The 26,309-nt window shown below is 42.7% G+C and overlaps 4 protein-coding genes across 6 annotated transcripts in view; 3 read left to right on the forward strand and 1 right to left on the reverse strand.

Moving 5' to 3' along the window:
* The first annotated feature begins 109 nt into the window (after window positions 1–109).
* On the forward strand, window positions 110–3,341 carry LOC6558629 (kinesin-like protein KIF23). The gene is made up of 6 exons (XM_001983474.3): window positions 110–199; window positions 261–1,019; window positions 1,094–1,643; window positions 1,699–2,020; window positions 2,083–2,633; window positions 2,695–3,341. Exons 1-6 carry the CDS (start codon window positions 189–191, stop codon window positions 3,175–3,177), a joined length of 2,676 nt encoding a protein of 891 aa, XP_001983510.2. The 5' UTR covers window positions 110–188; the 3' UTR covers window positions 3,178–3,341.
* Window positions 3,342–5,997: 2,656 nt separating this feature from the next.
* LOC6557711 (neural/ectodermal development factor IMP-L2) lies at window positions 5,998–17,099 on the forward strand. 2 transcript variants are annotated; one of them, XM_032740668.2, is made up of 4 exons: window positions 5,998–6,245; window positions 15,224–15,541; window positions 15,634–16,134; window positions 16,246–17,099. In XM_032740668.2, exons 1-4 carry the CDS (start codon window positions 6,240–6,242, stop codon window positions 16,258–16,260), a joined length of 840 nt encoding a protein of 279 aa, XP_032596559.1. In that variant the 5' UTR covers window positions 5,998–6,239; the 3' UTR covers window positions 16,261–17,099. The 2 variants fall into 2 exon arrangements, with proteins under 2 accessions (XP_032596559.1, XP_001983509.1); XM_001983473.3 differs by lacking the exon at window positions 5,998–6,245 and adding an exon at window positions 14,124–14,189.
* On the forward strand, window positions 13,957–14,182 carry LOC122322605. The gene has a single exon (XM_043215519.1). The coding sequence runs from the start codon at window positions 13,957–13,959 to the stop codon at window positions 14,053–14,055; it is 99 nt and encodes a 32-aa protein (XP_043071454.1). The 3' UTR covers window positions 14,056–14,182.
* A 1,690-nt stretch (window positions 17,100–18,789) lies between the features above and the next one.
* The window catches only part of LOC6557664 (neurobeachin-like protein 1), a 32,306-nt gene continuing 24,786 nt past the window's right edge, over window positions 18,790–26,309 (reverse strand). Inside the window, exons 18-29 of one of the 2 annotated variants that reach the window (XM_032740658.2) lie at window positions 26,089–26,232; window positions 25,757–26,029; window positions 25,580–25,694; window positions 25,350–25,518; window positions 25,163–25,287; window positions 24,792–25,099; window positions 24,458–24,738; window positions 24,042–24,393; window positions 23,520–23,982; window positions 23,340–23,454; window positions 19,326–19,503; window positions 18,790–19,243 (exon numbers count right to left, since the gene is read on the reverse strand). In XM_032740658.2, the coding sequence (XP_032596549.1) occupies window positions 19,078–19,243; window positions 19,326–19,503; window positions 23,340–23,454; window positions 23,520–23,982; window positions 24,042–24,393; window positions 24,458–24,738; window positions 24,792–25,099; window positions 25,163–25,287; window positions 25,350–25,518; window positions 25,580–25,694; window positions 25,757–26,029; window positions 26,089–26,232 (2,689 nt within the window). In that variant the 3' untranslated portion in view covers window positions 18,790–19,077. The remainder of the gene's footprint in view (window positions 19,244–19,325; window positions 19,504–23,339; window positions 23,455–23,519; window positions 23,983–24,041; window positions 24,394–24,457; window positions 24,739–24,791; window positions 25,100–25,162; window positions 25,288–25,349; window positions 25,519–25,579; window positions 25,695–25,756; window positions 26,030–26,088; window positions 26,233–26,309) is intronic. The other variant, XM_001983465.3, reaches the window with a different exon arrangement.

Genomic DNA, 26,309 nt, shown 5'->3' on the forward strand with positions numbered 1-26,309 from the left:
CTGCGCATGTTACGCAATTTTGAGAAGCGTGAAGTCAGCTGCATGCGCAAAAAGTCACGAAGAAGAAGAAGCATAAGCGTGGCGTCTCTGTGGGCGCAAGCATTTGAAGCTAACGAATTTTTACTCAGAGAAAAAACGAAATATATAAAATAATCTAGTGGCTGTCAACGAATAAGCAAACTAGCAAAATGAAAGCAATGTAAGTAGAACTAGTGTTGACAAGCGTTTGTAAGCGAAATGAAACGTCAAATTCAAATCAGGTCACGTACGCCGTTGCGCGTCCCAAAAACTCCGCGAACGGCGCCGACGCAAACGCACACAGAGAAACGCAAGGATAGCTCGAGCAAACAGCAGGATCCGGTCAATGTGTTCTGTCGAGTGCGTCCCCTTCAGTCCGATGGCGACTTGACATGCATGCGTGTCAAGAACTCGACAACAATTGCGGTCAATTCGCAGGATCAGCTACTGCATCACAAGCAGACACCTGGCGCCCAGCGTGAAATGCAGTACATTTTCAAGCACGTCTTTCAGCCCGATGTAACGCAGCAGGATGTCTTTGCTGCGGTGGCGCAGCCACTCGTCGAGAATCTCATACGTGGTCGCAATAGTTTACTCTTCACATATGGCGTCACTGGCAGTGGCAAGACTTATACAATGACAGGGAATGCCAGGCATCGTGGTGTTATGCCTCGTTGCTTGGATCTGCTCTTTCGCAGCATATCTGATTATCAGGCTAAGAAGTTCGTCTTCAAGCCGGATCGTTTGAATGGCTTTGAAATATTATCGGAGGAGGATGCACTGCTCGAGCGCCAGCATGAGATGAATCAACGTTTTGCGGGCGCAGGACGATTTGCGTTCCGTCGCAAGGACTCCGATCCGGAGATAGCATCACAGGCCTCGGTGGAGCCAACGCCCTTGAACACACTGGACGAGGATAATATGTATTCGGTGTTCATTACCTATGTGGAGATGTACAACAACAGCGTGTACGATCTGCTCGAGGATTCAGGCATACAGAAGTAACAAACAGCATACAATTAATACTTATTCTTCTTCTGTCATTCATACATTATCAATTCCTTTTGTGCTCCAGGTCCTTGCAGTGTAAAATCATACGCGAGGATGCCAATCATCAAATGTTTGTGCACGGCGTCACTGAGGTAGAGGTTAAGACGGTCGAGGAAGCGCTCGAGGTGTTCCAAATGGGTCAGAAGCGCAAACGCATGGGCAACACAATACTCAATGCGGAATCGAGTCGCAGTCATTCCGTGTTCAATATACGACTCGTCCAGGCGCCCACTGATTGTCAGGGCGAACGTGTGCTGCAGGATAAGCAGACGATAACCGTCAGTCAGCTATCGCTGGTGGATTTGGCGGGCAGTGAACGCTCCTCGCGCACCAAAAATACTGGCGTGCGTCTGCGCGAGGCGGGCAACATCAACAATTCCCTGATGACGTTGCGCACCTGTCTGGAATATCTGCGCGAGAACCAGCTGACGGCTGGCTGTGGCACGGCGTCCAAGAAGATACCGTATCGCGATTCGAAGATCACGCACATGTTCAAGAACTACTTTGATGGCGAGGGTCAGGTCTCGATGATTGTGTGCATCAATCCCCGCATGGAGGATTACGATGAGAATATGGTTAGCCTTTGAATATCTATTCTAATCTTAATTTAAACTGATTTCCACTCGACAGCAAGTGATGAAGTTTGCCGAGATGACGCAGGAGGTGCAAATAGCGCGTGCCACACCCATGAAACCCGATCTGGGCTTAACACCCGGTCGTCGCAAGGCTAACAAACTGTTCAAGATCGCCGTTAACAACCTAAATGAGCTGGGCATACCGGAGGCCAAGCACCTGGATGTGGATGTGGGTTTGGTCTACAGTTTGGGCCCGGATTTTCCCAACTATCAAATGGACAGTCCCGAGACGGAATGCAAAATCCAGGAGCTAATGCAGTATCTGGAGCAGCGCATCGAGAAGCGACGCAAATTGCGCGCCAACCTGGAACTTAAAAGTGAGTCTTGCTGGAATTACAACCATTCCTTACTGGTTATGGATAACTTACTTGCCTTGCAGGTGACAATTTCCGGCAGTTACTCATGAACATGGACCGGGACAATCTACAGCTGCGCACCGAGCTGGCCTCTATGAAGGCCGTCTACAAGCAGGAGCGCGAAAGGAGTCTCGCATTGGAGAACAAGGTGCGCATACACGAGAGCTCCATCGATGTGCTTAACAATACGGTGAGCAAACAGGAGCGCAAAATTCACGAGCTTACACAGAAGCTGAGCGAGCAGGACTTTATGCTCAACCAAAAGGAGCAGGAGAAGGAGAAACAGAAGAAGAAGTACAACTCCAAGCTGGCCGTCGAATCGGATAAGAATAAACGTGAATTCGATCTAAAGCTGCGCGAGCAACGCGCCAAAATGCAGGAGCGCATGCGCATCAAGGATGAGAAGCTGCGTCTGGTGTCCAACATACTGCAGTCGGAGGATGTGCCCAGTCTGGCGCGCTCCCAAAGCTCCGAGAATATACTGAGCGACAAGGAGCGCGGCGCTTTCACTGCACGCACGGAATCCACGGTGCCGGCAACGACACGAACCGATATCTACTGCACACCACGACATGTGAGCTAATTGAATTCTTCCTCTAATCTCATCGTGACTCACGCACATTTTCTTCTTGCAGGGCATGGCTGCTGCCAACAATCGACATCGTCGCTCGCGTTCCGCCGGCGACAAGTGGCTGGAGCATCGAGCCGCCAATCCTGTGCCACTGGGCACCATTATGCAGCCGTATCTGAAGAATCGCAAGTCTGTCACCAAATTGACGGATATGAAGGAGCTGACGGGACATGGCGCCACCAAATATTGCCTCGTCTCGCAGGATGCGGACACCGATGGCGATGTGGAGACGAAACTGTACAAGGGCAATGTGATACCCACATGCGGCGGCGGTGCTCAGGTCGTCTTCAACGATGTCGAATGCCTCAAGCAAAAGTCACCCGTCCATTCCCCGACACGCAAGCGTCCCAGCAACGCTAATCTGTCGGCATCAGCTTTTGGTGGTCCGCTGCCGACGAGCACGACGGGATTGACATCTGTGCAGGATGTCGCCTCGCGCTGCAATCTGGGCATCGAGGGACACAGCAGCAAGAAGTCCAAAATGTAAATGATTTATGCTTCTACTATTACAATTATTATTATTATTACTATACCACAAAACACTTTCAGTTAATTATGTATTATACTCAAACGCATAACGCATCTGATAAGTTGAATTGCATATGAAGTGATTTATTTTAAGTTTATGAACACAAAGAAGTCCATCATATTCACATTCTGAAAACACAGTGTATCTATTTAGTCGTTGCCGAGAAAACAAGTGTTTGGGTTCTTAGATGACCCCCTAAGCATTGAATGCAGTTCGATAGAGTTACTCCTTGTGATCCTAGTGCGCCATGTTCTTTGAAAATCTGCAAGGATATGGCTGCGTTATAGCCATTTTGCTCTCGTCGCTGATGAGCCCCTGAAAGTATGTTGCAATCTTGGCCGAATACAAGTTAGCCAATACAAGAACCTATTCATTGTCATTTACTTTCCCTCGCCCTAAAAGTGTGCTTTAAAAATTATCGTGGGATTTCGTATTGAGCCTGAAAGTATGTTTACTTTATTTTGTTGTTCATCTCGAAATCTTTTGAGTTGAAGCCATAGTAACGTAAAAGGAAAAACCTGACCTATGTATACTAAAAAGGTTGTCCCTAAAAGCATGCCACATCAATTTCGCATCGTGTTATTCCTTGAAAAGGCAAATATGTGGCTACATTTCAAATGTGATTAATTAGACTAATTTGTAGTTAACTGCGGCGCAAAACGAAAAGGAAAGAGAAACGAAAAATATGGCAATTGTTGCTGGTTGTTTAATTACGCCATGTTGCTTACTGATTGGCTGATGAATATAAGGATGATGATGATATAAGGATGATGATGATGACAGATGACAGATGACTGCTGGTGGCCAAATATAGGGATCTAGGCGTCTGGCAAACAGTTGAAGCTGTCCTGTCGTGTGGGCGTGTCTCCCAATTGGAGACAAGCTGGCAATTCAAATGAAGCCCTATTTACCAGATATATATGTGCACTGTTCGGGCCAAATTGGATAAGGCGACTCGCGTGGGCAGTGTCCCAAGGGGTGTGGGCGGGGCAGACAGTTGAAGGATACGCACGACGGGTGAACTGTGTTGAGTTGTTGCCAGGCAGCGAGGCAAGGACCTCATCAGTTACCATTGATTAGCAGCTCATTATGATGATTGTGCAATTATCTGTCAGATATGTCACCTATTGCGTCGACCTCCACTACCAACTCCAACTCCAGCTCCCACTCCGCCCTCCTTCCTTTTTCCACTCAGTGCGTAGCACAACTTTAAACGGCGAACCTCATTTGAATTTAACGGTTTCAACTGAGTCAGCAGCAGCGAGTGCATTTCAATTTATGGCACGGAATCAATTAAGTTTCTGCTTGGCTCCACAGCTGCAAAATTCAAATTCAGCCCGAAAAAAAGAAGAAAATAAATAAACTGCAGAAACTTCTAGAAATTGCAATTGTTTGCAGCTTGTTTAGAAAATCGTTTCCTTTTTACTTTCTTCTCTTTTTGAACAATATATATATATATATATATATATATATAAATATATAAATAATTTTGATAACACAACTCTTCCTTTTTTGAAACACTTTTGAATATACAATTGTGCAAATATCAAATTCTTTTTCTGCTGGGATATTTGGCTAAGTTTTGACAGAACTCAATTATTTTTAATATCTACACAGGCTTTTCTGGTCTAGTTGGTAAAGAACACGTTTATTTTTTCACTGTATTTGCTGCCATCCTGGTCCAATCAACAGTTTCTTATTTCAAGCTTATTTAAGCTTTTGCCGTTGAATCACAGCTGTTGACTGGAAAGTTGATCTGTTAAAGCTGTGGCCGAGCAGAGTACGTGACGTCTGCGACTTTTGCATTTGCAGCTCTTAACTCCTGCACAATCCGAGCAACTTTGTCATTTGTCACGTCAGCAGCGCTGCAACTGCTACGCCGACTGCAGTGTTGCAGTCTCACCTATTCGCAGCGACGTCATCTTGGAACGGAAGTGGCTTTCCCAGCTGGATATGCGTACGGTTATGGCATCGATGTCGTTGAGCAGTCAAATTGAATATGCAGCTTTCCAATTGGAGAAGAGCGAAGGGAACCAAAGAATTCCAGCTTCAAAGTTAACAAGGGTCAATCAAAAAAGAAGAAATTTTACTCACGCAAAGCCGAAGTCAATATACACTTTCAATGTGATTTGACTTTAGATAGAAATAAGCAACGTCTACATTGGATAGATATAAAATGAATATATCAATAAAATATATATGTTTATATTTTCTGCATGTTACAAACTTTGGCACAAAATTTTAAGGCCCACAGCGTAGGGTACAGGGTATACACTAATTACGGCTTGTCAAGTGAAACTGCGCATCGATCTTGATCCTATTACTATTGGAATTAAAGTGCTCAGCTCAAGTGAGCAAACTGTACCTCAAATTATGGATTGGGGCTAAAGTAGCAAATGAATGCGCACGCATTTTAATGCCAAATATGTGATATACAATTAATTCAAATAAATTTGCATTCATTTTTTCAATCAGAAGGAGCAAAGCAACAAGAACAACGACAACACCAAGAATAAGAATAAGAAAAAGCCGACACTCACCAATACGAATAAACGAAGAGACGACGAGAGCAGAACGATGCTGACGACGAACGACGCCGACGACAAATACTCGGCAGCATACTAATACCAATGCCAATAACTGTTAATATGCCGAATGGAGTCCAATTTGACGAATGCGGAGGAATTTGTTGAATTCGGCAAAGGCGATGGCAATGGCGATGGCGATGGCGATGGCGATGGCGATATATAAAAGAGCATGGATGCTCAACCATTTGCCACACACAGTCCCAACACTAGCCGGAGACGCACACATCTCAGAAGCGTAACGCAACGCAAAAAACGGAAAACAGAACATACAAGAACAAACAAAAAAATTGAAGAAAAATACAAAAAAATTATTTAAAAAAAATTATACGTAAAAAATTAAGTAAAAGAAACGCTTCGCCAAGTGACAAGTGAAAAGCTCGTGAAAAATCCGCGGTGAAAAGACGAAAGGAAAAACCGCTTAATAAAAATATTATGCAGGTAGGCCCTAATAACCTAAGCAACTCAAATTAATTACACTGACAGAAATATGCTTCACTTTCTATATTGTGTAAATGATTCCACTTCATCAGCGTCAAGTAAATCGCCTGAATAATTTTATATTTTTAGCATAGTCATAAATCATGGGCGAGTTTTCTATGACGCTCAATTTGATTTGATTCATTGTAAAATGTAGACTTTATTTTTTTATCAGTTCGACTGAATCATCATTGGGCACCTGACACCTGTGCCTATCCATCCAGTCATCAACCCATCCATCCATCGATCCATCCCTCAATATATGTGTGTAATTAGCTTTTGCGCACTTTCCGAGGCCTATCAGTTGTATATTGGGGATCATTTCATCAAATATACGATAATAGTGCTAAATGAACCACTTTTTTCTTCTTTATTTTGCTTTCTTATAACGAATAAAGCAGACTCTAAGAGGTCTATTTCACAATTCTGCTGACGCATTAGATTCCAATTGAAATTAATTTGAAGGTTCGCGTTAAAAGCGAAATTGTGCATTTAATTTAATTGCCATATTATGGAAGTGCTTTCAAAAGATAAGATTGTTCAATTAACATATTCAAATAATTGTTGTGTTCCAGCAAGGTAAAATTAAAATTGCAATTTCAGTGGAAGTGGAAGTTATTATATAAAATTAATTATACATCATTTTATAGCTTGTGATTTGGTTAAGCTTGCAGCTTATTCATCTTGAGTCTGAGATAATATTGAGAAAGTTATCAGTTAAAGATCGCATCTGCGTCTGCTGTGAATGTTTTCTTAAACCGATTTTTTGTTTGTTTTCCTTTTCTGGATCATGACAAGAAAACCGATATGTATGTTAATACTTATTTTGAGTGATTTCCGTTCTCAAGCTGTGTGTGTTGAGCTCTTCTCAGGCTATTCAGCTTAACAGAAATATGCTTTTATCTGCCCGAATACATAAACAAAAACCAGTTGTTAGTAAATAAATTCCAAAAGGATGGCAAAAAATCTAAACAGGAATGACAAAAAATGATATGCAAAAAAATAAACTTTTTAGTAAAGTTTCAGCTACGAATGTACTTTTGAAAAGAAATCAAAACAAATCAAATAAAAAAAATCAGCAGCTTTGCATTTGTAATCTGACTTTGAAATCTGGCGATTTTCAAGCTAAGGCAACATTTTTAATTGGAGCTTTGCGAATGGCGTGACTTGGTCTGGTTGGTGTCATGTCGGCTCCAATCGGAACTGGGCTACGTGCGCGTCTCGACATCCACGCAGAAATTGGTCACACTCCGAGGTATTCGACGTTGAGCTGGTCACGCAGTCGCATTCACAGTTGTAGTTGCAGTTGCAGTCGCAGTCGCAAAATCAATTTAAAATCAATTAATAATCAGATCGCTTTGTAATAAATTGCAATTCATTTAATGAAAAGTAAATGCAAAACCTAAGCAAAAAATCTGAAATTGAAGGCGCAATGAAATATGCACATATGGAATAATCAAAGCGACTTCAAAATGCGTCACAGCTAGCCAGAACGCATAAGATAGAGCGAGAGAGAGAGAGAGATATAAAGAGGGAGAGAGGGAGTTCAAGATTGGGGGCTGGTAGGTGGCGGATCAACGGCATTTCGCTTTGGCAATCAATTTTGCATTCGCCGCATTTGCATGCCATTGATCGACGGCGAGAGAGCGGGAGAGAGAGAGAGAGCGAAACACATAAAGCGATAGCGCGCCAAAGAGCAAGCTGCTGGAAGCTTTGCTGTGTGGAAAGAAGCATGTATATGTGTGTGTGTGTGTGTGTGTGTATGTGTTGCACAATGTGCGTCGCTGCCGCTGCTCACGTTTGGCGTTGGCCAAGCAGCAGCAGAGCGAGAGACGAGCCCCCAAGTGGCCAAATGAACAAAGGGTGCGACTGCGAGTGCGGCTGCGGCGAATATCGTGACGCACACACACACAGGCATGGAGACCAATATGCTGCTTGTTATGGAGACAACGAGAAATATATTGGGGATATATGAATGCAGAGAAAAATGAATATGTCTGTTGTGTGTGTATTTATGTGTGCGGTGTGTGTGTGTGTGTGTGTTTGCAGTCAATTAGGAGAAACTGTTAATTAAGCGACGGCATTCGTCTCGTTCGATTTCCATTGCGCAGCGGCCCTGTCCTCGATGTTTATCTGCGTGTGTGTTTGTGTGTGTGCAGCAACGAGCCCCTTTTTTATTATTATTTTTTCCACATTCATACACGACATAAATACAATTTGTCTGTATGTATTATCATAATTGTTATTGAAGCTCTAATGAAATTTGCGTTGATAATAGCGAAAATTTCAAAGACAAGAAAAAACATCTACACACGTCATTAGATCTTCACAACGAATGACTTTGTTTTCAGTTCCGAATTGATTGTCAAGTCCGCTCTACATAGCTGAAAAAGCCCAACTATTCCATAGATTATTTTTAATGCATGCGTGGCAAGCAAAGGCGTAATTCCGCTTGCGCAGCGAATTTAGAGCATGCGGCGAATCGAGATCCTCATAAATTAACTAAATACCTAATTAGAACAGATTAAGATTGTCAGTTGATTGTCTCCTCTGACGTAGTTGGGCTGTCTACGTGAATCCCAGCCCGGCAGTTTATTTTTAATTATTATTATATTTCTTAATGCCACCTGTCATGCAACGAAACGCATATTCTGACTCATCAGAGAACGGCTTAACTAAACACGCACACACACACACGCACGCGCACGCACAGCGAGCAACACAGTGTAAGTGAGCGAGAGAGCGAAACAAGAGCAAGGGCTTATGCTCGATTTCGTCTTCAAACTTTGTCACACTCTCCACAAGCGTGACCCGCAGCGACTTAACTCTACATTGCCTACATTGACGCCGTGTGCAGAGTCGAAATTGGCTGATGCAATCGCCGCACTGAATTGGGCGAGAGTCGGAGTCGATACTCTCCGATGGTGGTCGATGGTCGTTTGCGCTCGACTTGCACACACAAAACGTAACCAGAGACAGGACACACACAAGCAGACGCGCACACGCACACAATACAATGTGTGAAGAATGCAGGGGAAGCAGATTACAGAGGAACAGACAACACACACATACACACATGCTTACATTTCATAGTAAACGCACGTGTGTATGTGAGCATAGCACACTCCATAGGTTAATTGACAAATTACATTAGTACAGGCAACAAATGGAAAACGGAGTGAAACACATAAAATGAATATGAATGAGTTAGTTGATGAGGAAGTGCGATCGATCATCGTGTTTCCAGACACATTACAAGTGCTTATTGTAATTTTAGTTTAGTTTAGCAACGCAACAATTAGCGATAATTGGAATTCGTTTCAATTTATCGTTCAACAGCACACAAAAATTTTCCATACTTTATGTGAATCGACCCAAAAAAAAAAAAAATGTATAAATCAAATAAAAAAGAAAGAAAAAAGTTGTTTCGAAAATTTTCCATTGCAAGCCCAAATACAATTACAATGTGTACAATTGTTGCGGTTGCAGCTCATAAAAGCAGCGAGATTGTGTTATACGTAGAACTAAAGATCTTGTGGCATGATGCATTTCTATTGTATTGTAGAGCGACAGACTTGAAAGGGAAATCCATTTTTTGCTGCCAGTCAATTCAAGTTCAGCGGGAAAAAGCGGGAAAAAGTGCCGAGTCATGCCTGTAGGATTGAACTAACAATAAACCTGTAACTTCCCAAAAAAAAAAAAAAAAATGACAGGCCGGGAATGCTCTGCTCTCTTCTTTTTCTTCTTCTTCTCTTCGAATTCCAACGAGTCGAGGTCGTCTGCCGGACCCGAAGTTCATTCAGCCTGTTGCCAAGCGCAGTTTCCTCAATGACGAAGTCAAAAAAGCAGTAAAAACCAATGAAAAACGGCACAGAATCTTGCGGCATGCACATGAATTTTCTCACGTCGTCACCCGTTGTGGAGTATATACAAATATATATACACACACACACATACATACATACACACCTATTTGTCTATGTATCTATTTGTGTATAACCAACTCACTCGGACACACACATTCATGATTCGTACAACCTGCAATTCACATGCCAGCATGACAACAGCGTCTATCTGTGGCATATTTATATGTGTGTGCGTGTGTGTGTGTGACTGGTCGTGGCAGTTGCATGCTGCATTATATTTTCCCCGAATTGAATGTCTTTCTACTATTTGTCCGTCCGTCCGACTCTCTGCTGGCTGACTTTGAATGAGCCGTTTTTCAGCATCTGTCTGTGCTTTCCACTGTTGCCAATTTCGCTCAAATCCCGCCAAAACTAGCTTTTTCGAAGTGTATAGCGAATATTGAATTAACGAAGAGAAGAATAGTTTTAATTATAAGCATACTTTTTCAGCTGTATTATATCTGTAATATAGACTATGTATTTATATGTTTTATACATTTTTTTAACCAACACAGCACTCTTAAATTTACCAATTTATTGTTAGCATAAAAAGCTTGCGCTTATGAACTTCTCTAAAGTTGGCAACAATTTTGCGCTTACCCCTTCTTCCGGTGCTGTTGACCGTATTGTTAAACGTTAATTGGCAGAAAAGTGCAAACGCAAGCGAAGACTAAAAGAGCTCTTAGCGGGTTCGCAACACCCATTAACGGAAGTGAGCCAATTTTGTATTTTATTTATTTATTATTTTTGCTATCTCCCCCCAAATAACCCCCCCACACCACACCACTATCCCCACTTGCCATTTCAACGCCTGCTCGGCTCATTCAATTGTGCGCTGCATTTTGCATGATGCAATAATTGCTAGCTGGCAAATGATATGTGGATGGTGAAGATGATGATGATGTTGATGATGATGGCAACCATCGCATGATCGTCATGCGATCTTTTGAGCAGACCTCGACCTTAACTGATTTCTAGGAAATTGTTTCTTTCTGTTGTTTTTTTGAGGTGATAAATTGATGGCCCAAATGGAGAGATCGATCGTTCGATCGTTCGTTCGATCGCTTTGCTTGCCGGTACCGGCCGGTGCCGTACTCTATGAATATATGAATAGTATATGTACATATGTCCAGAGTTCATTTATAGCAAAATGTATCTGTGTATCTGTAACCATGTATCTGAGTATATATATATACCAGTGTATCTATACGACTGCATCCGTGTTGCCTTTCCTGGAACGTCAATGGAATCTTAAATGAATCTCGCGTTAATTGCCACCGTCGATAACTCGGAAATGAACCGCCCTGAACCGATCGCTCTATTGATCGCTCTATTAAAGAAAAAGAAAAACGAGAAAAAAAGGCCATTTCAATTCAGTGGCCCTTACGTCAACGTCAACTCAACGATACGTTACCTTAGCGTCTCCGCGCCGTCTCTGCTTTGATTTGTGCAGTCAACTTAAGGGCAAAGTGAGAGGCACGAGACACGAGACACACAATCTCGATTCTCGAAAGCACCTGCAACATTTTTCATTTCATTCAATTGAATTTCGCCGACGCCAAACCAAAACCAGCTGCCAAACCTATTAGTGTGGGGTATGGGATGGTAGGGGAGAGGGTGGGGAGGGTTGGTGTGAGGAGGTAACGGGTAGGCTTCGCTGGCTGCGGTCGGACTTGGATTTGTGTAACGTGTAATAAATATATTACTTGTAGAATTGAATCTCGCTTGTCGCTGTCAACGCTGACCACCCAAAGTGACAGACTAGACACATACCCTGTAAGCAGTTGCTATAATTGATATCAATGTATCCAAATGGATCTTGATCTGAGCAACTCCACAACCCGAACAGGAATTAGTATAATGGACGATATCTCTCTAAGCGTAACTTTATCATACCTCTTATTAAACATCATAATAAGTTTGAGTAATAATTATGGGAACCCAGATGCTCAGCGCAGTATTAGTAAACTATATGGTATAGAAGCACAATTTCAGCATACCCCTGATCAAACAGTTCTTAATGGCTACAGGGTATTTAAAACTAGTCACACCCAGTCGAGTGACAGAGAACACGACCCGGGCCGGACCGAGCCGGGCCCCAGATCTGGCTGCCGCCCAGCAACAAGCAACGAGCAACGAGCACAGTCAACCAGCCAGCCAGTTGCCCCACCTGCCTCATCTCCCCTCCCCCCAAGAAACCACATCCACAGCCACAGCACGTAACCGGGCAACGGAAAGCGAACACGCGATCTGTTTGAATTGCTGCCAGTCTGTCTGCCATTGTGGCTGCATTGGCACTGCAGTACACACCCCTCTCCCTCCACCTCCTCCCTTACCCCACTGTAACCCCCCGTTTGAAACCCGCTCCCAAACGACGTTGGCCCCCGCTTGCAACCCGCCGCGGGGCAATCAGTGCCGCTTATATTGTTGCATGCTGCCTAAAAGCGAACGATCGCAGCAGACAAACTGGCAACTGGCAACTGACTTGATTGCAAAGAGTCTGTGTGTGTGTGTATGGTGAGATTGGACAGGCAACTAATGGAGAGACTGTGTGTGTGTGCACCGTGCCCCCCTCTCCCTCCGCCTACCATATCCCTTCTATATGCAGGCAAAAAAAAAAAAAACTCATGCGGCTGGGCACGTAGAGCAGAAGAAGAATTGCTCCATTTGAATTTATTTTTTCCTTCTTTTTTTTTGCTGTTGTCAACTGGTTGCCACTCACGACTTGCATTGAGTCAAGGGTAAAGCAACTATTTCGTTCGAATTGAAAGTCTATTCGTCGTGGGGGGTGGGGGAATTGGAAAAAAACAGCAGCCAAAAAAAACTGTACCTGTCCAAAAGCTGATGGGCTTTGGCTTGGAGTTACAGTAATATCAAGTTTTGGATAACCGAATTAAACGGTTTTAAAACCGTTTCGTTTCGAATTGATCAGCGTTGCACTTGTGAATTGTGCATGCTCATCTTCTAGCCTGAGAAGAAGAAGCAGCATATAGCGACTAGGCTGTGTTAGCTAAGAATCACACACATACACACACACACGCACACACGAGCCTCTGCTGCATACTATCAAACAGAGAAAGAGAGCGAGAGGGAGGAAGAGAGTGAGAGCACGCGCACAATCGGTTAAGGCAGCGAGCAAAGCAGAGCAGCAGCAGCAGCAGCAGCAGAGCACAGCAGCGACGCTCGACGCTTGGCCCAGCATATATAAGCGAATACAACGCCGTGTTTGATTCAGTTCTGTTACAGTTTTCAGCTGTTGAACACAACTTAAGTGCCTGCTGTCGCCTCTTGCTCTTTTTTGCCTTGCCTTCGCTTCAAATCGCTTCGCCTGCAATCGTATTTCTTAGCCGAATCAAGTTGAAAATATATTCAAAACGCGAGTTCACAAAAATCCGAATCCGTAGCTGACACACCTTGACTTGTAATGTCGATGAACCGTGCTGCGTTTACAAACGACTGCCGCACCAATTATCCCCAACAAGCAACAAAACTAACCAAGAAGCCAAAGGAGCTATTACATTGCTGATCCTCCCCAACAAAAACCAAAATCAAAACAGTTAAAGCCCAAAACGAATGTGCCAAAATCGCTGCAAGAAGTGAAGATCTGCTTTGAGTTCTCTATTAGCATCAGCTCAACACGCTCCGCCGGACCAACACCAAGATCCGACATTATAAGTTACGCACTTGCGTAGACAGGCAGAAACGCATTCAAGATTTCGCCAACAGTAAGCTGCAAGGCTATCAAGACGGCAAATCCCGTCGGACCTATGTCAGTGCTAAGCCAATTGCTGCTGCTCAACTTCAATCAGAAAGCCCAGTCGAGATCAGAACACAATTTAGAGCTGATAAACTCCTTCATAACATAACAGAGAGCTGTCGATCAGCTCGCGAATCGAACGAGAACCAAGAGACGCGAAAAATATACGTTTTACGCCCGTACGTTAGGGAGAAAATCGCAAACATTTTTTACCGGAAGAGAAAAAAGAAATCAAATCAAAAGGTGAGTAATGCTCCAACCTTAGACCGGTCCCCAAAATCCCCCACTCCCCCAATCTAGACGACAAACTGATATCATAACTCAAGAATTCGATTATAAGGAAAAAAAAACGTGAACAAATTTAGCGAATTCAGCGAATTTGGAAGCGTTGAAAAAAGCCCCCACGATGCGAAGGGCAACGTCAAATCAAAAAAAAAAAAAAACCAAAAATCTGATGCAACATTTGCCAAGCGATACACCATACAAAAAAGATAGTGCCCGCAATCCACTAATATGCATAATATATATAAGTATTCGTTTAGCAAATCGTCAGAAAACCCAATGAATAATTAATCGTTTAGTGTTAAGTGTTAAGTGTCTAGACTATAGAAACTACTACTACTAATTAGGAGGAGGAATTTAGCGGTCTATAATAATTTCTGGTTCCATGTCGCGTGGGTGGTGCTGACGACACATTAAGTATCCAAACCACTTAGTCCACCTATTGCTTATTGCCACTGCCTACGTAAGCATTTCTTTTGTCTTCTTCAACTGGCGATCAACATTTATCATCGAATATTCTATTTTGAGGTGTGTGTGAAGACCGCGTGATGTTGTGAAATTAGCCATTTAGTCGAATTGGGGCAACTGATCTGTTGAGTTTCTGATCAAGAAGGGGGTTGTTCGCTTCTCTCTCTCTCTGTCTATTGTTGGAGGGATGCTCATCTCCATTGTGTTTCGCAATAGGTACAGCTAGCCGTACTACTACTCCTACTTTCCAGTAATCAGCATCTGTATCTGTCCCCCGACATTATGATTTATGGCCTCGGATTTAGCTTGGCCCGGACTTGGACTCCGCTGATAAGTGTTATGAAATGATCATTTCATTTGCGTACACACACACACACATATATATATATATATAATTTATGCAACATCATCGAGGGTTTATTAACCTACATATATACATAAATACAAATATATATATTGTATAATCGGATGATCTTTAAACTTTGATAACTTATCACTAAGCAAGAATTTAATTCGTTTCGTTGCAGAAAATGAACTTAAATCTGTGCGCTATAGCGCTGCTGCTCTTTGGCAGCATCTCGCTGGTCCACAGTCGCGCCGTGGACATTGTGGACAATGAGAACAACGATGCCGACAACTCCATTGAGCCCGAGGAGGAGCAACAGCCGGCACAGTCCAAGCACAGTCGCAACCGTCTCTTTGAAGATGATTGGCTGAAATTCACCAAGACGCCACCAACAAAGATGCAGCAGGCAGCCGGCGCCACCATTGAGATTGTCTGCGAAATGATGGGGTCCCAGGTGCCCAGCATTCAGTGGATTGTCGGCCATATGCCACGCTCTGAGGTAAGTTTCCCACCCACTCCCACTGCCACTCCCACGTCTCAGTTTCCCTTCGAGACCATTGCTTATTTGTATGTGGTATTCTCTCTGCGCAGATTGATAATCTGGAGTCGAATGCGATTACGGAATATGCGCCGTCGGCAATTGTGCGTGTGAAATCGGTGCATGTCATCGATCATATGCTGAGTGAGCCGAGAGTTTATACGTGCATTGGACGCAGCGGCTCCAAGACCATCTATGCCAGCACTGTGGTTCATCCGTCGCACTCCGATCTGGAATTGGGTGGTCTGATCGCCACCGAGAAACAGTATCAGGGTCCGCAGAAGCCACGCATCATCTATACGGAGAAAACGCATCTGGATCTGATGGGATCGACCATTATGCTGCCGTGCAAGGTGCACGCTCGCCCCCACGCCAGGATCACATGGAAGAGCAACGAGGACAAGGAAATCGTGCAGAGCCATCGCTTCAAGGTGCTGCCCACCGGAGATCTGCTAATTATCGGTCTCAAATGGGAGGATATGGGCAACTACAAGTGCATAGCTCACAATGCCGTCGGACACGACTCGGCTGATACCTTCGTTTATCCCGTACTTGTAAGTATCCCACTCTCTATCAAATAACCATCTATCTATACAACAACAATCCTATCCTATCTGAATCCATACTAACTTTTATTCTCTTCCATTTGCTTGGCTTCTTTGCAGAAGGATGAAGACTAAAGATTCCACACACAAGGCTATTGGATTGACATAAAAACCACACTTTTAGTTAGTTAGATAGATCAAATGCCTTTGAAGATGCGTGAAACAAAAGTAAAGAAAACATAAAATAGGGGAAAAAAACAACAAAAAAACTTTAACAAAAAAAAAAAATTAGTTATAAGAAACTCTAGAATCTAATGCCGGCTTAGACTTTAATATTCTTTACCAATTAATCCCACTACTTTTTTTTGTGTTTTCTTACATTTAACTCGAATACTAATTTATGCAGGGATTTCCAGACACAAAAAAAAAAAACAAAACAAAAAACAAATCGAATTCCTCAAAACGTTTGTTTTTAATTTTTTTATATTTGTTTAGTTATAGTTTGTGCGTCAGGTAATCAATTTTATCGTTATGTAAGTAGCAATGATTGTTCCTAACGATTCAGGCAAACACACACTAGTTAACGTAATTAATTGGCCGTTACTTAATATGTGGCTATGAGCCAAAAATCCACCAAATCCACCAAATCCACAAAATCCACCAACAATTCCACAAATCGACCAAATCCACCAATTATCGAAAATAATCGTTATCGATTATCCATCGCAACAATTAATTTATTGAACAACAGACATCATTCACACACCCATTCACACTATTCACATCTATTCGCATACGGAACAAGTATTCACTGGGTTAACAGAACAGTTTTTTATATACATATATATATTATACACACACACACACACACACACACACACATATACATATACATATACGAAGAGATACCTACCTATCAATCATATGTTTTATTTTGTAAGCGCTAATTGAACTGAATTATGGTTTTTTTTATGATTATTATTATTATTATTATGATATACATATACATATATATGGAATTAATTTAAAGTGTTAGTTTTTTGAGTAATACAAATAAAATAATAATAAAATAAATGCAAACGATTTTCAATGGGTTTTTTGGTTTTCAACATTTTGTTTCTTTTATTGACAGTTTTACAAGCTAAACAGTGTCACATATTATGATCTACACGCTAAACTGGAAAAATTCTATATTTAATTTTCACTTTGTAACAAATAACGAGCCAACGCATATAGTAAGTATATAGTAAGTAAGTGTTAAGTGATATAGAAGGACGATATAAATTGTTGCCATAATTCATTGGTAAATAATAAGATGGGCTTCTCAAGTTGGGATCTCGACGATCATCTCTATTAAATATTAAATTCTGATTGTGCGCATTAACAAGTTGAAGGCGTCGGAGAGAATAAGAGTACAACAAATCGATCGATTTGAATGATCGACTATGATATACATATATGTGTATATATATATATATATTGTCACTTGTCATTGGAATTACATTCGAAAGGTAAGTTTGCATTTTAAAGGGTTTTGGGCAACGGGCCAAATCGTGTGAGAGAAATTGAATGAAAGAAGCGAGACATCAATTGGTATTTCTTGGCAAAGAAACCCACTCTGAATTGTTTTGTTTGTCTGTTTGTCGGGATTTCGTGGACGGAGGACTCTAATTATACTGCGATAATACTTGCTTGTCAATTGGAAATGTATTGGATGAAGATACAGATACAGATACAGCTACATTTTATTTTCTATAGGTCTACTACAGAGAGATTTGTCTCGCTTTTAATTTCTTGATCATTTTTCGCTGGCAACGAAAGTTTTTCTGTTTTTTTTGTTGCTGTTTTTTTCTGCTTTTATTTCGGCTTTGACTTGGCAGCAGCATCTGGTGGCCAAAAAGCACTGTTGGCCCCAGTTTGACTGGCTGGGTTGATATGCCACACTACCAACCAACTCACTCGATCTCCACACCTCTCTCGCTCTGGTTGCTGTTGCCGGGCAGATTTTGGGGCCAATTTGAAAGTCGCGCGTGACTCAGATGCTCGAGATATATATCCGAAGAGAGCCAGGGGCAGGGGGCAGGGGGAAGAAGGGGGTGATCAAGAGCTATCAAGAGTCACCGCCAAGTGTAGAAAGGAGTGGGTAGCAAATGGAATGGGGGTGGGGGGACTCCCAGCCAGTCCACTTGGCGGCAACCAGTTTGCCACAGCTCGGCCAATGTGGAATGACGACACTTATGTGCTAATTTATATATATACACACATATATATATATATATATATGCTTTATATATATGTGTAATATAAAGCCAACGTCTGCGCAAGCCTAATGATAAATGATTTATTCGAATTTGTCAAAGCTAATTGGAAGGCGCGCGCGAAGCCCCACGTTGGACTGACGGATTGAACTGCCGGAGGAGGTGGAGATGGCTGCCAAGTGAATAATTGCCGTTTCAAATGAAATACGACTAAATAAGATGCGAGAGTTAAATAGATATACATATATATATATAATATGATATGCCATGGATGTCATCCAATTTCTAGGGAAAAAAACTATCGCCTGCTGCTGATCGACATGTTCTGCTTAATGCTAATGGAATTTATCGTATCTTTAGATACATTATATATTTCAAGCTAACTGAAGCACAAAAAAACAAAAAATACTACTCAAAATGTTTGGCCTGCTTTTTTTTTTGGCCATTTGTGTTTTTTTTTTTCTTTTTGGCACGTAACGACATGAAAAATAAATAAATACATATTTAAATATATATAAAACAAATACGACAATGCACAAAGCGAATCAAGAAAATATTGCTAGGGATTCTCCAATAAACAATGCTAAAAACTGGACAAAAGTGATTCTTGTTATTCTCGGTTCAATATTTAAAAGGAAAGCGAAGGAATTGACGTTCCCGCCGAGTGAGACTTGGGAGGCTTCTCGCCGGCTTCTTAGACATTCAGCACGGAATGCTTCTTGGTGTTGCCAGTGGGCAGCTGGACGGCAACCACAGCGAGGCGTCCATCACGCAATGGTGCCAGGATATGCGTATTGCCCGGTGTAACAACCACGGTTTGTATGGGCACATGTAACGGAATGTCAAAGACGGGCTTCAGTCTTTGTTGGGAATAGGAAAAAGGAGGAAAAGTGGAAATTATACAGTTGGAAAGTTAGTCAATAGCAAAAAGATGCCACTCACCCGTGTAGACGACTCATGGTTATGTCCCCGGCATCATCAGCAACCACTAGATAATCCGAGGCACAGACGAGTCCTGTCACACGTCCCGAGACATATTTGGAGCCCAGACTGGCCCCATTGATGCTATACACGTGCACCGAATGCGATGTGTCGTCCAAGGCGCTGAATGCAATGTGACCTGTCAAATGTGATTGGGTTAGTTAAATGTATAACTTCAAAAGAGTCTATAGTTTCTAACTACAAATGAAATAAACTTGATCTGAGAACTCATATTTTCAAATTTACATTTCTAGCTGCTATAGTCTCTGACATCTACCAGGACTAATTGGACTCCTCATTTTAAATGGTTTAAAAGTATACAATGTGAAAATCTGCTCAGTTTTGATTGGGGTAAAAGAAAAGAAATTATTATATTAACCTAAAACTGCCACATTTAATGGGTATAAAAAGTGTACGCTTGTGAAAAGTGTTTCAATATTATGGCTGAGGTAAGTTTTGCTATTTGCTATAATAGCAATAGGATGTAGTGATTAGATCTGTACTGTGCAGTATATATATAAAGCCTTTAAGCTATGTCAGTTTGCATTGACAGGTGGACAGATGACAGAAATAGACTCTATATTATAGAGACACAGCTATTGACGCTAATTTATAATATACATACACAAATATATATAATGGGGTTGAAGATGATTCCACCTGCCTGTTAAGTACTCTTACACAATGTGATTATATAATTTGAATGGGATCTGTAATGCCTACAGCCGCTATATAATATAATATCGCGGCTATTTAAAGTTTCATGATAAAGGCAATTTTGCAAAGTGAGCACGATGGGATGATGGAGAGCTATGGCTATATCGAATCAGATTATGATGCTATTTATGGGGTTCTTCACTTCATAATTAATGATAATCATATGTATAATGAGATCGAGTTCAGTATGCTGACGTCAGTCCGTGCATGACAAGCATGACAAGCATGATAATCGTAAATCAAGATTGCCACAAATGCCAATAAACTCTGAATTGAAACGCGACATGGCATTCTCGGGTAATGTTGCATCTCCAATGTAGTAGGCTCTATCTTATCAGGAGCCAAACGACTGTGATTAAGATTGCGGAATGTGGGGCAGGGTGCAGTATGCGTCGTTGCGTCGAATAGAGAGTTGTTGGAATCGTTGACGACTTGACTTGACTTGCGTTGAGTTCTACGCAGTTTGGAATTGGAATTGGAATTACGAATAGACCACACCACACTTGTGCGTGTGGTCCGCGCGTCCGGCCCACTTGTGCCAGCTCAGCTCAGCTCAGCTCTGCTCAGCTTGATGATAACCTGCAGCTAGCTAAGAAGCGCGTCGCCGAGCGTATGGAATTTTAAATTATGACACGCTTCATAAGATAGCCAACACACACAGCTAGGCGAGATGAGAAGAGAAGCGGCGCTGATTAAATGCGATGCGTAGTTGTGCTTATCACTGCGAGCAATGCCAATGAAATTGATTGAAAACCCGTTCCAAATGCTGCAGAACTACTCTGCACAGACAGACTGACTGACTGACTGACTGACTAAAGAGGGAGAGGGGGGCGAGAGGAAGTTGGAGTTGGGTGCCAGTGCCCCCATGACTTGATCTTCAGTTTGTAGATCGTGTCAAGTATACTTTTTGAATGACACCGTGTCCGAGTCAGTTTGTAGAAACTAGAAATAATCATCAAATAAACTGGCTAATTTTAATGCCTCTGCTCTCTGCGTTTCCTCGAATTCTGCTCAAATTTTTCCGTTTGTCAGTCTCATTCTTGCCAATTGCGACATTTGCATTCATTCAACAAAATTCCCATTCCATATCTGCGACACTTTTTTTTCTTATTTGTTTTCTCGTTTCTTTAGGGTCCCCACACACACTCACGCACGCACGCACACACACACTCACGCACACACACACACACTCACGCACACATACTCACGCACACAGGCGAGAGTACAGTCAGTCAGTTAAGGCCCCCTCGCCGAGATTTACTATAAACTATTTCATAAAACTTTGTAGCGCCTCAAAAAATAATCAAAATGTCATGAATGAGTGTTTGCTTATAAACGTATACCCTGTAAACATTCAGTATGTCTAAAAGGGCATAATGAAATATACAAATGTATATCAAAGGCAGAGATCGCATTATGTACCTATATCAGATACTTATAAGTTTGTGAATTGAGATCCCCAATTGAAAAGAGACTCCAACTCAGTCTCTCTCTCTCTCTCACACACACTCTCTCTGTCTAACTCACTCATATAGCTTTCACCTGTTCCCTTTTAGCTTATCTAGGGTATCGCCCCGTCCTACATTCTCCAACTTGATCACTATTTTGTCGGCATTCTCAAGTGCTACGCACACCACTGCTTGGTCATGGGGTTTATGAAGGACGGCACGGGGGGTGGTGCTGTGTGGTGTGGCATGTTTTGGAGAGGGGAGGGCATGGGTATGGGTATGGGGATGGGAATGGGGTGCTAAGAATTGAAGGCGGTCGTCGGGTCGTGTGACTGTGATGCGATTGCGGGACGACTTGTTCGCTTTTAAATTGATTCCATTAATAATGCTCGAGTGTGAGTGTTTGAGTGTTGAGTGTGAGTGTGAGTACTTGAGTGTGTGTGTATGAATGCGCATATTTGAGCTCGAGCACTGATAAGTAGTCCCCCCCTCAACAGAGAGAGAAGCAGAGTCAGGGGAGGGCAGCAACGGCAAAGTTCGACATTTAATTAAACCCTTGTTAATTGAGCTCGGAAAGAACGCAATAAAAAAAGTGATTTAAAAGGCAAAAAAAAAGAAAATAAATGATTTGATTTACAAATATTTTAAAACAATTTCGTTAAATACTTCATAAGTGCATATAATATAGGTTGGGGTTTTGTGGCTACTTTCTGGTTTAACTTGCTTGCCGGATATTGCAAAATAATAATCGAATGTTTTATATACATCATATATATATGTTAAATATATACACTGTCCCGCTCGATAAGAGGCCTGACTGGCAAATTTATAGATTCCGTATATAGTATAGTCTAAAGTGCCCACTAATTTGATTTATTTCATATAAATATTTTAAAACGTATGCAGTATAAATAATAAATTGATTTACTGAACGGAAATTGAGTATTGCACTTGAATAAGCATTATAATAATTAAAAACCTTTGGAATTCAATTGAAACGCTATAGCTAAAACGGCTGATTCTATTAGCTAGGGAATTTCAAGTACTAGCTTATTCGGAAAGTCTTCGTTTTTATCAATATTACACATTGAAACCATGACGAATGGAAATATAAACGTTGAGCGACTCGAAAGATAGAAACGCAGACAGGGTCGAGCAAACCGTGTCACGTGATAGAAATGTGTGTGGCAATTGTCTGGCGGGCTGGCGATAAGCTCGCTGCGCTGATTAAACTGTTTGCCCGGCACACACGAATCGGAACGGATCGTTAGACCTCCTTGAGTTCTAATCGCACGTGAGTGCTATGCCGATAAAGGGCCAGTTCAATGCTACTCCGCCCCGTTAGCAATGCAAACGGAAGCCTCTTATCTGAAAGGTGGGCTTACACAAACGCTGGCAACAAGTGCTGCCAGATATGTGTGAAAATCTGCCAGATTGTTACTATAATTATGATTGTCATACTGCAAGCTATTCGATCCAATGGGGTACCTTCCTCCATCAGGCCCAGCTCCTGCACAAATGCTAGAATCTTTGTTGGATTGATTTTGCATTTTGCTCCTGTTTAAAGTTGTACAAAAACCAATACCATTTTGGAACCCATTAACTTCGTCAACTTTGCCAGCCGATAATAGCTAAACCATTTCTTGCATTAATAAAACATTTGGCAGCGGCAGCGGCAAGCGGCCTTAAAAGTGCACAAAATGTGAAGTGGACGCCTTGATCTATCACAAACCACTTAAGCAAATTTGTAGCATACTTTTTAATAGTTGCTTGTTAAATGCATTGCATACTTTCAGCTGCTGGCACTTACCATGATATGAAACGGTGACAAAGGAGATTTGCACACAGGACTCAGTGCAGCCGATGGGCTTCAAGGTGCGCACAAATTGACCCTCTTGCAGGGTGTAAACATTAACAGTGCCATCCTATTGATAAAGCGACAGTTAACCGACTGTTTGTAGTTGGTTTATAGTTTAACAAGAGGACTAACCAGTGAACCCGACACAACGAGATCCAGCTCCGTATAGATAGCGACACTGGCCACCGCATCATCGTGGCCATAGAGCACGGTTAGGGGCTTCGGTGAGTAGCTATTCTGTGTATTCAGCTGAGTGATGGCCTGCAGATGTGATTGTCCTGTCAGAGCGTGCACTGGAATGTTGCTGGTTGCCGAGCCGCCCTGCTGATTGCTCTGTATGCTCCACACAATGCAGGTGCAGTCACGCGACCCTGTCACCAGATAGGAGCCACAATTATCCAGCGCCAGGCAGGTTATGATATCCAGATGGCGGGTAACCGAAGCCACCGATTTGCCCTTGTTCAGATTGTAGACACGCAACGCATTATCCCAAATACCACCGGCATACAGCAATTTGCCATCGGTGCTGACGGCAAAGTTCTGCGAGTGCGGCGGCAGCGAGGAGTGAAACGGCCCAAAGACACGCTTACGGTTTCTATAAAAGACAACAACAGATCAGAGAGGAGGTACGACTTAAGCCAGAGGACAACTCACTTCAGATTCGTTGTGGTCGCATCGATTTCGAGCAGAAATCCTTGCTCCTTGTCAAACGACATCCACGAGTTGCAGCCCAATATGCAGCCTTTCGACACGCTGACGAGCACATCGGGACTCAGCTGTAGGAAGGAGCGCGGCGGACTGCGTGGCGGACTCAGGTACACAATGGGATCCTTGGGCGTGGACAGTTCGCAATAGTACTGCACCACCTTGTCCAGGAACTGGGTAAAATCGGGTCGTCGCAACTCGGCGCGGACTAGTTTCAATGCAGTCTCATCTTGGGTGAGTCGACGAGGATGTGGCTCCCGCATCAGTTGTGACGGCACCTGGCCAAAGTTATTGATCATGCCTGGCGAGTAAACGTTGAATTATAAGAATTATAATTAGCTAATGTGAAGCTAGTAACTACGCACCCTCAACAGCCTCCCGTTCAATGGTATTGGTGATTTTGTCCAGATCCACGGCACCCTCATAGGAGCAATAGTAGAAAACATTTAGGGCCTCCACTGCGCGGGAACCCTTCTGCTTATAGCCAAAGATGAGGTCGATCCACTGATGCAGATGCTGGCTAACATATTCGGACTCCAGTGCACGACGATGTATGGCAATGAACTCCTCCGGACTGGTAGCCCAGGCAGGCAAAATGACATCGTCAACCTTCTCCTTGGTGATTTGCAAGTGACCCAAATCGAATCTGCATAAATGAATGAATAAGAATTTGCTGATGGATAAAAACTCGATGCATACTTGTTCATATTCTTCAAAAACTCGGGAAAGTAGAAAAACTCGGGTATCAGCTCCTTGACATCATTGGGATTGTCCATTAGTAGCTTCCACGTTTGCGGTATGGAGTGAAATTGTCGATCGGCCACATCGAAACGGCCACTTTGCAGGTCCACATGGAGCGATGTGAAGGGTTCAACGCGCAGCAGATAGTGCAGCACGCCGGCAGAGTTTGAGTAGTGTGTTCCATAGTGGAACTTTGGTATGGCACCCGACGGATCCTCAAAGGAGTCGTATTTGCTGCGCACCTCAGCTTCGTTCTTGGGATTGATCTATGAAGAGGGAAAAGAAAACGGATTAACAAATGATACTTTATTATTTTAGAAGAGACTTACGCATCCAATTGGCTTGGACAAGTCACGAAATGAACGAGGATCGGTTAGATCCAGCACGTCACTGGTGTAGTCAGCTAGGATCCACGGGAAGACGGGATACTGGCTAAGATCGTTGTACGAGCGGCCTGAAACAACAACATCGCAGTGTTTAGGCTTAAGTGAAATCGAGATAATCTTCATGGCTTACCAGCTATGGTGTTTAGGTACATCAAGTACTCAAAATTGGATATTTCACGATTGACCCAACGCTGGGTAAGACCAGAAGCCCTCAACAACTCGGGTGGCGAGCGACCGGATCCATACAGAATATTTGGTAAGGGAAGACCGACGATTTTGGTGAATACCTTGTTGCGCGTCTGAGAAGACATAATGATAAGTAAGTAATTGAAATATTATTCAGTTATCATCGAATCTCACCTTGGTCGTAAAGTTGAGAAAGTAACTGGTCTGATCTATCAGAAAGATCTCCAGAGCGCTGCGTCTCAGATTATATTTGCGCAGATGAACCTCCCGAATTTTGTTGATTGAAAATCTGCGCGAAGACAAACAATTCAAGAAACAGATCAGGTAATTTGGATGGTTGCTTTTGCTCACCTGAAATCATGCTTGGAGCCATCCTCGGAGGCTGGACTCAGATCCACAAAGGTAAACACACTTTGATTGACCTCAATGCGACCCTTGACCTTGGTCATTAGCGTTATCAGCTCACAGTCCTGCGACATGACTAGCTTCTCCAATGCTGCGTCCTGCTGCGACTGCGTATCAATCAACTGACGCAGCTCCTCCTCCAGCTGCGAGCTCTCATCATCGGCTAGGAAGTCGCGCACCACAGCATTCTTAATGGTTGAATCAAATTCGGATATTTCTCTGCGAGTATAAATGGTGATTGTGAGTGCAAGTGCAACTTTCACAAGGAGTTTGCTTACTTTGTGTCGTAGGCATTGGTCGCATTATCACGCAGATTGGCGGCATTCTCGTGCTTGTTGGGATACAGCTGTGGCTCCAGCTTGAGACGCATGCGAGCCACATTCTCGTGTGGCGACAACTTCCAAAACTCCTCGGCCAGCTCTCTGCAAGAACAAAGGAATGACCTTAGCAAGTGGCAGTGATTTACAGTATGCATATTTAGGAGCAAATAAATGAAATG

Source organism: Drosophila grimshawi, unplaced genomic scaffold (assembly GCF_018153295.1).
Source record: "Drosophila grimshawi isolate 15287-2541.00 unplaced genomic scaffold, ASM1815329v1 contig_44, whole genome shotgun sequence".
NCBI classification, from domain to species: domain Eukaryota; kingdom Metazoa; phylum Arthropoda; class Insecta; order Diptera; family Drosophilidae; genus Drosophila; species Drosophila grimshawi.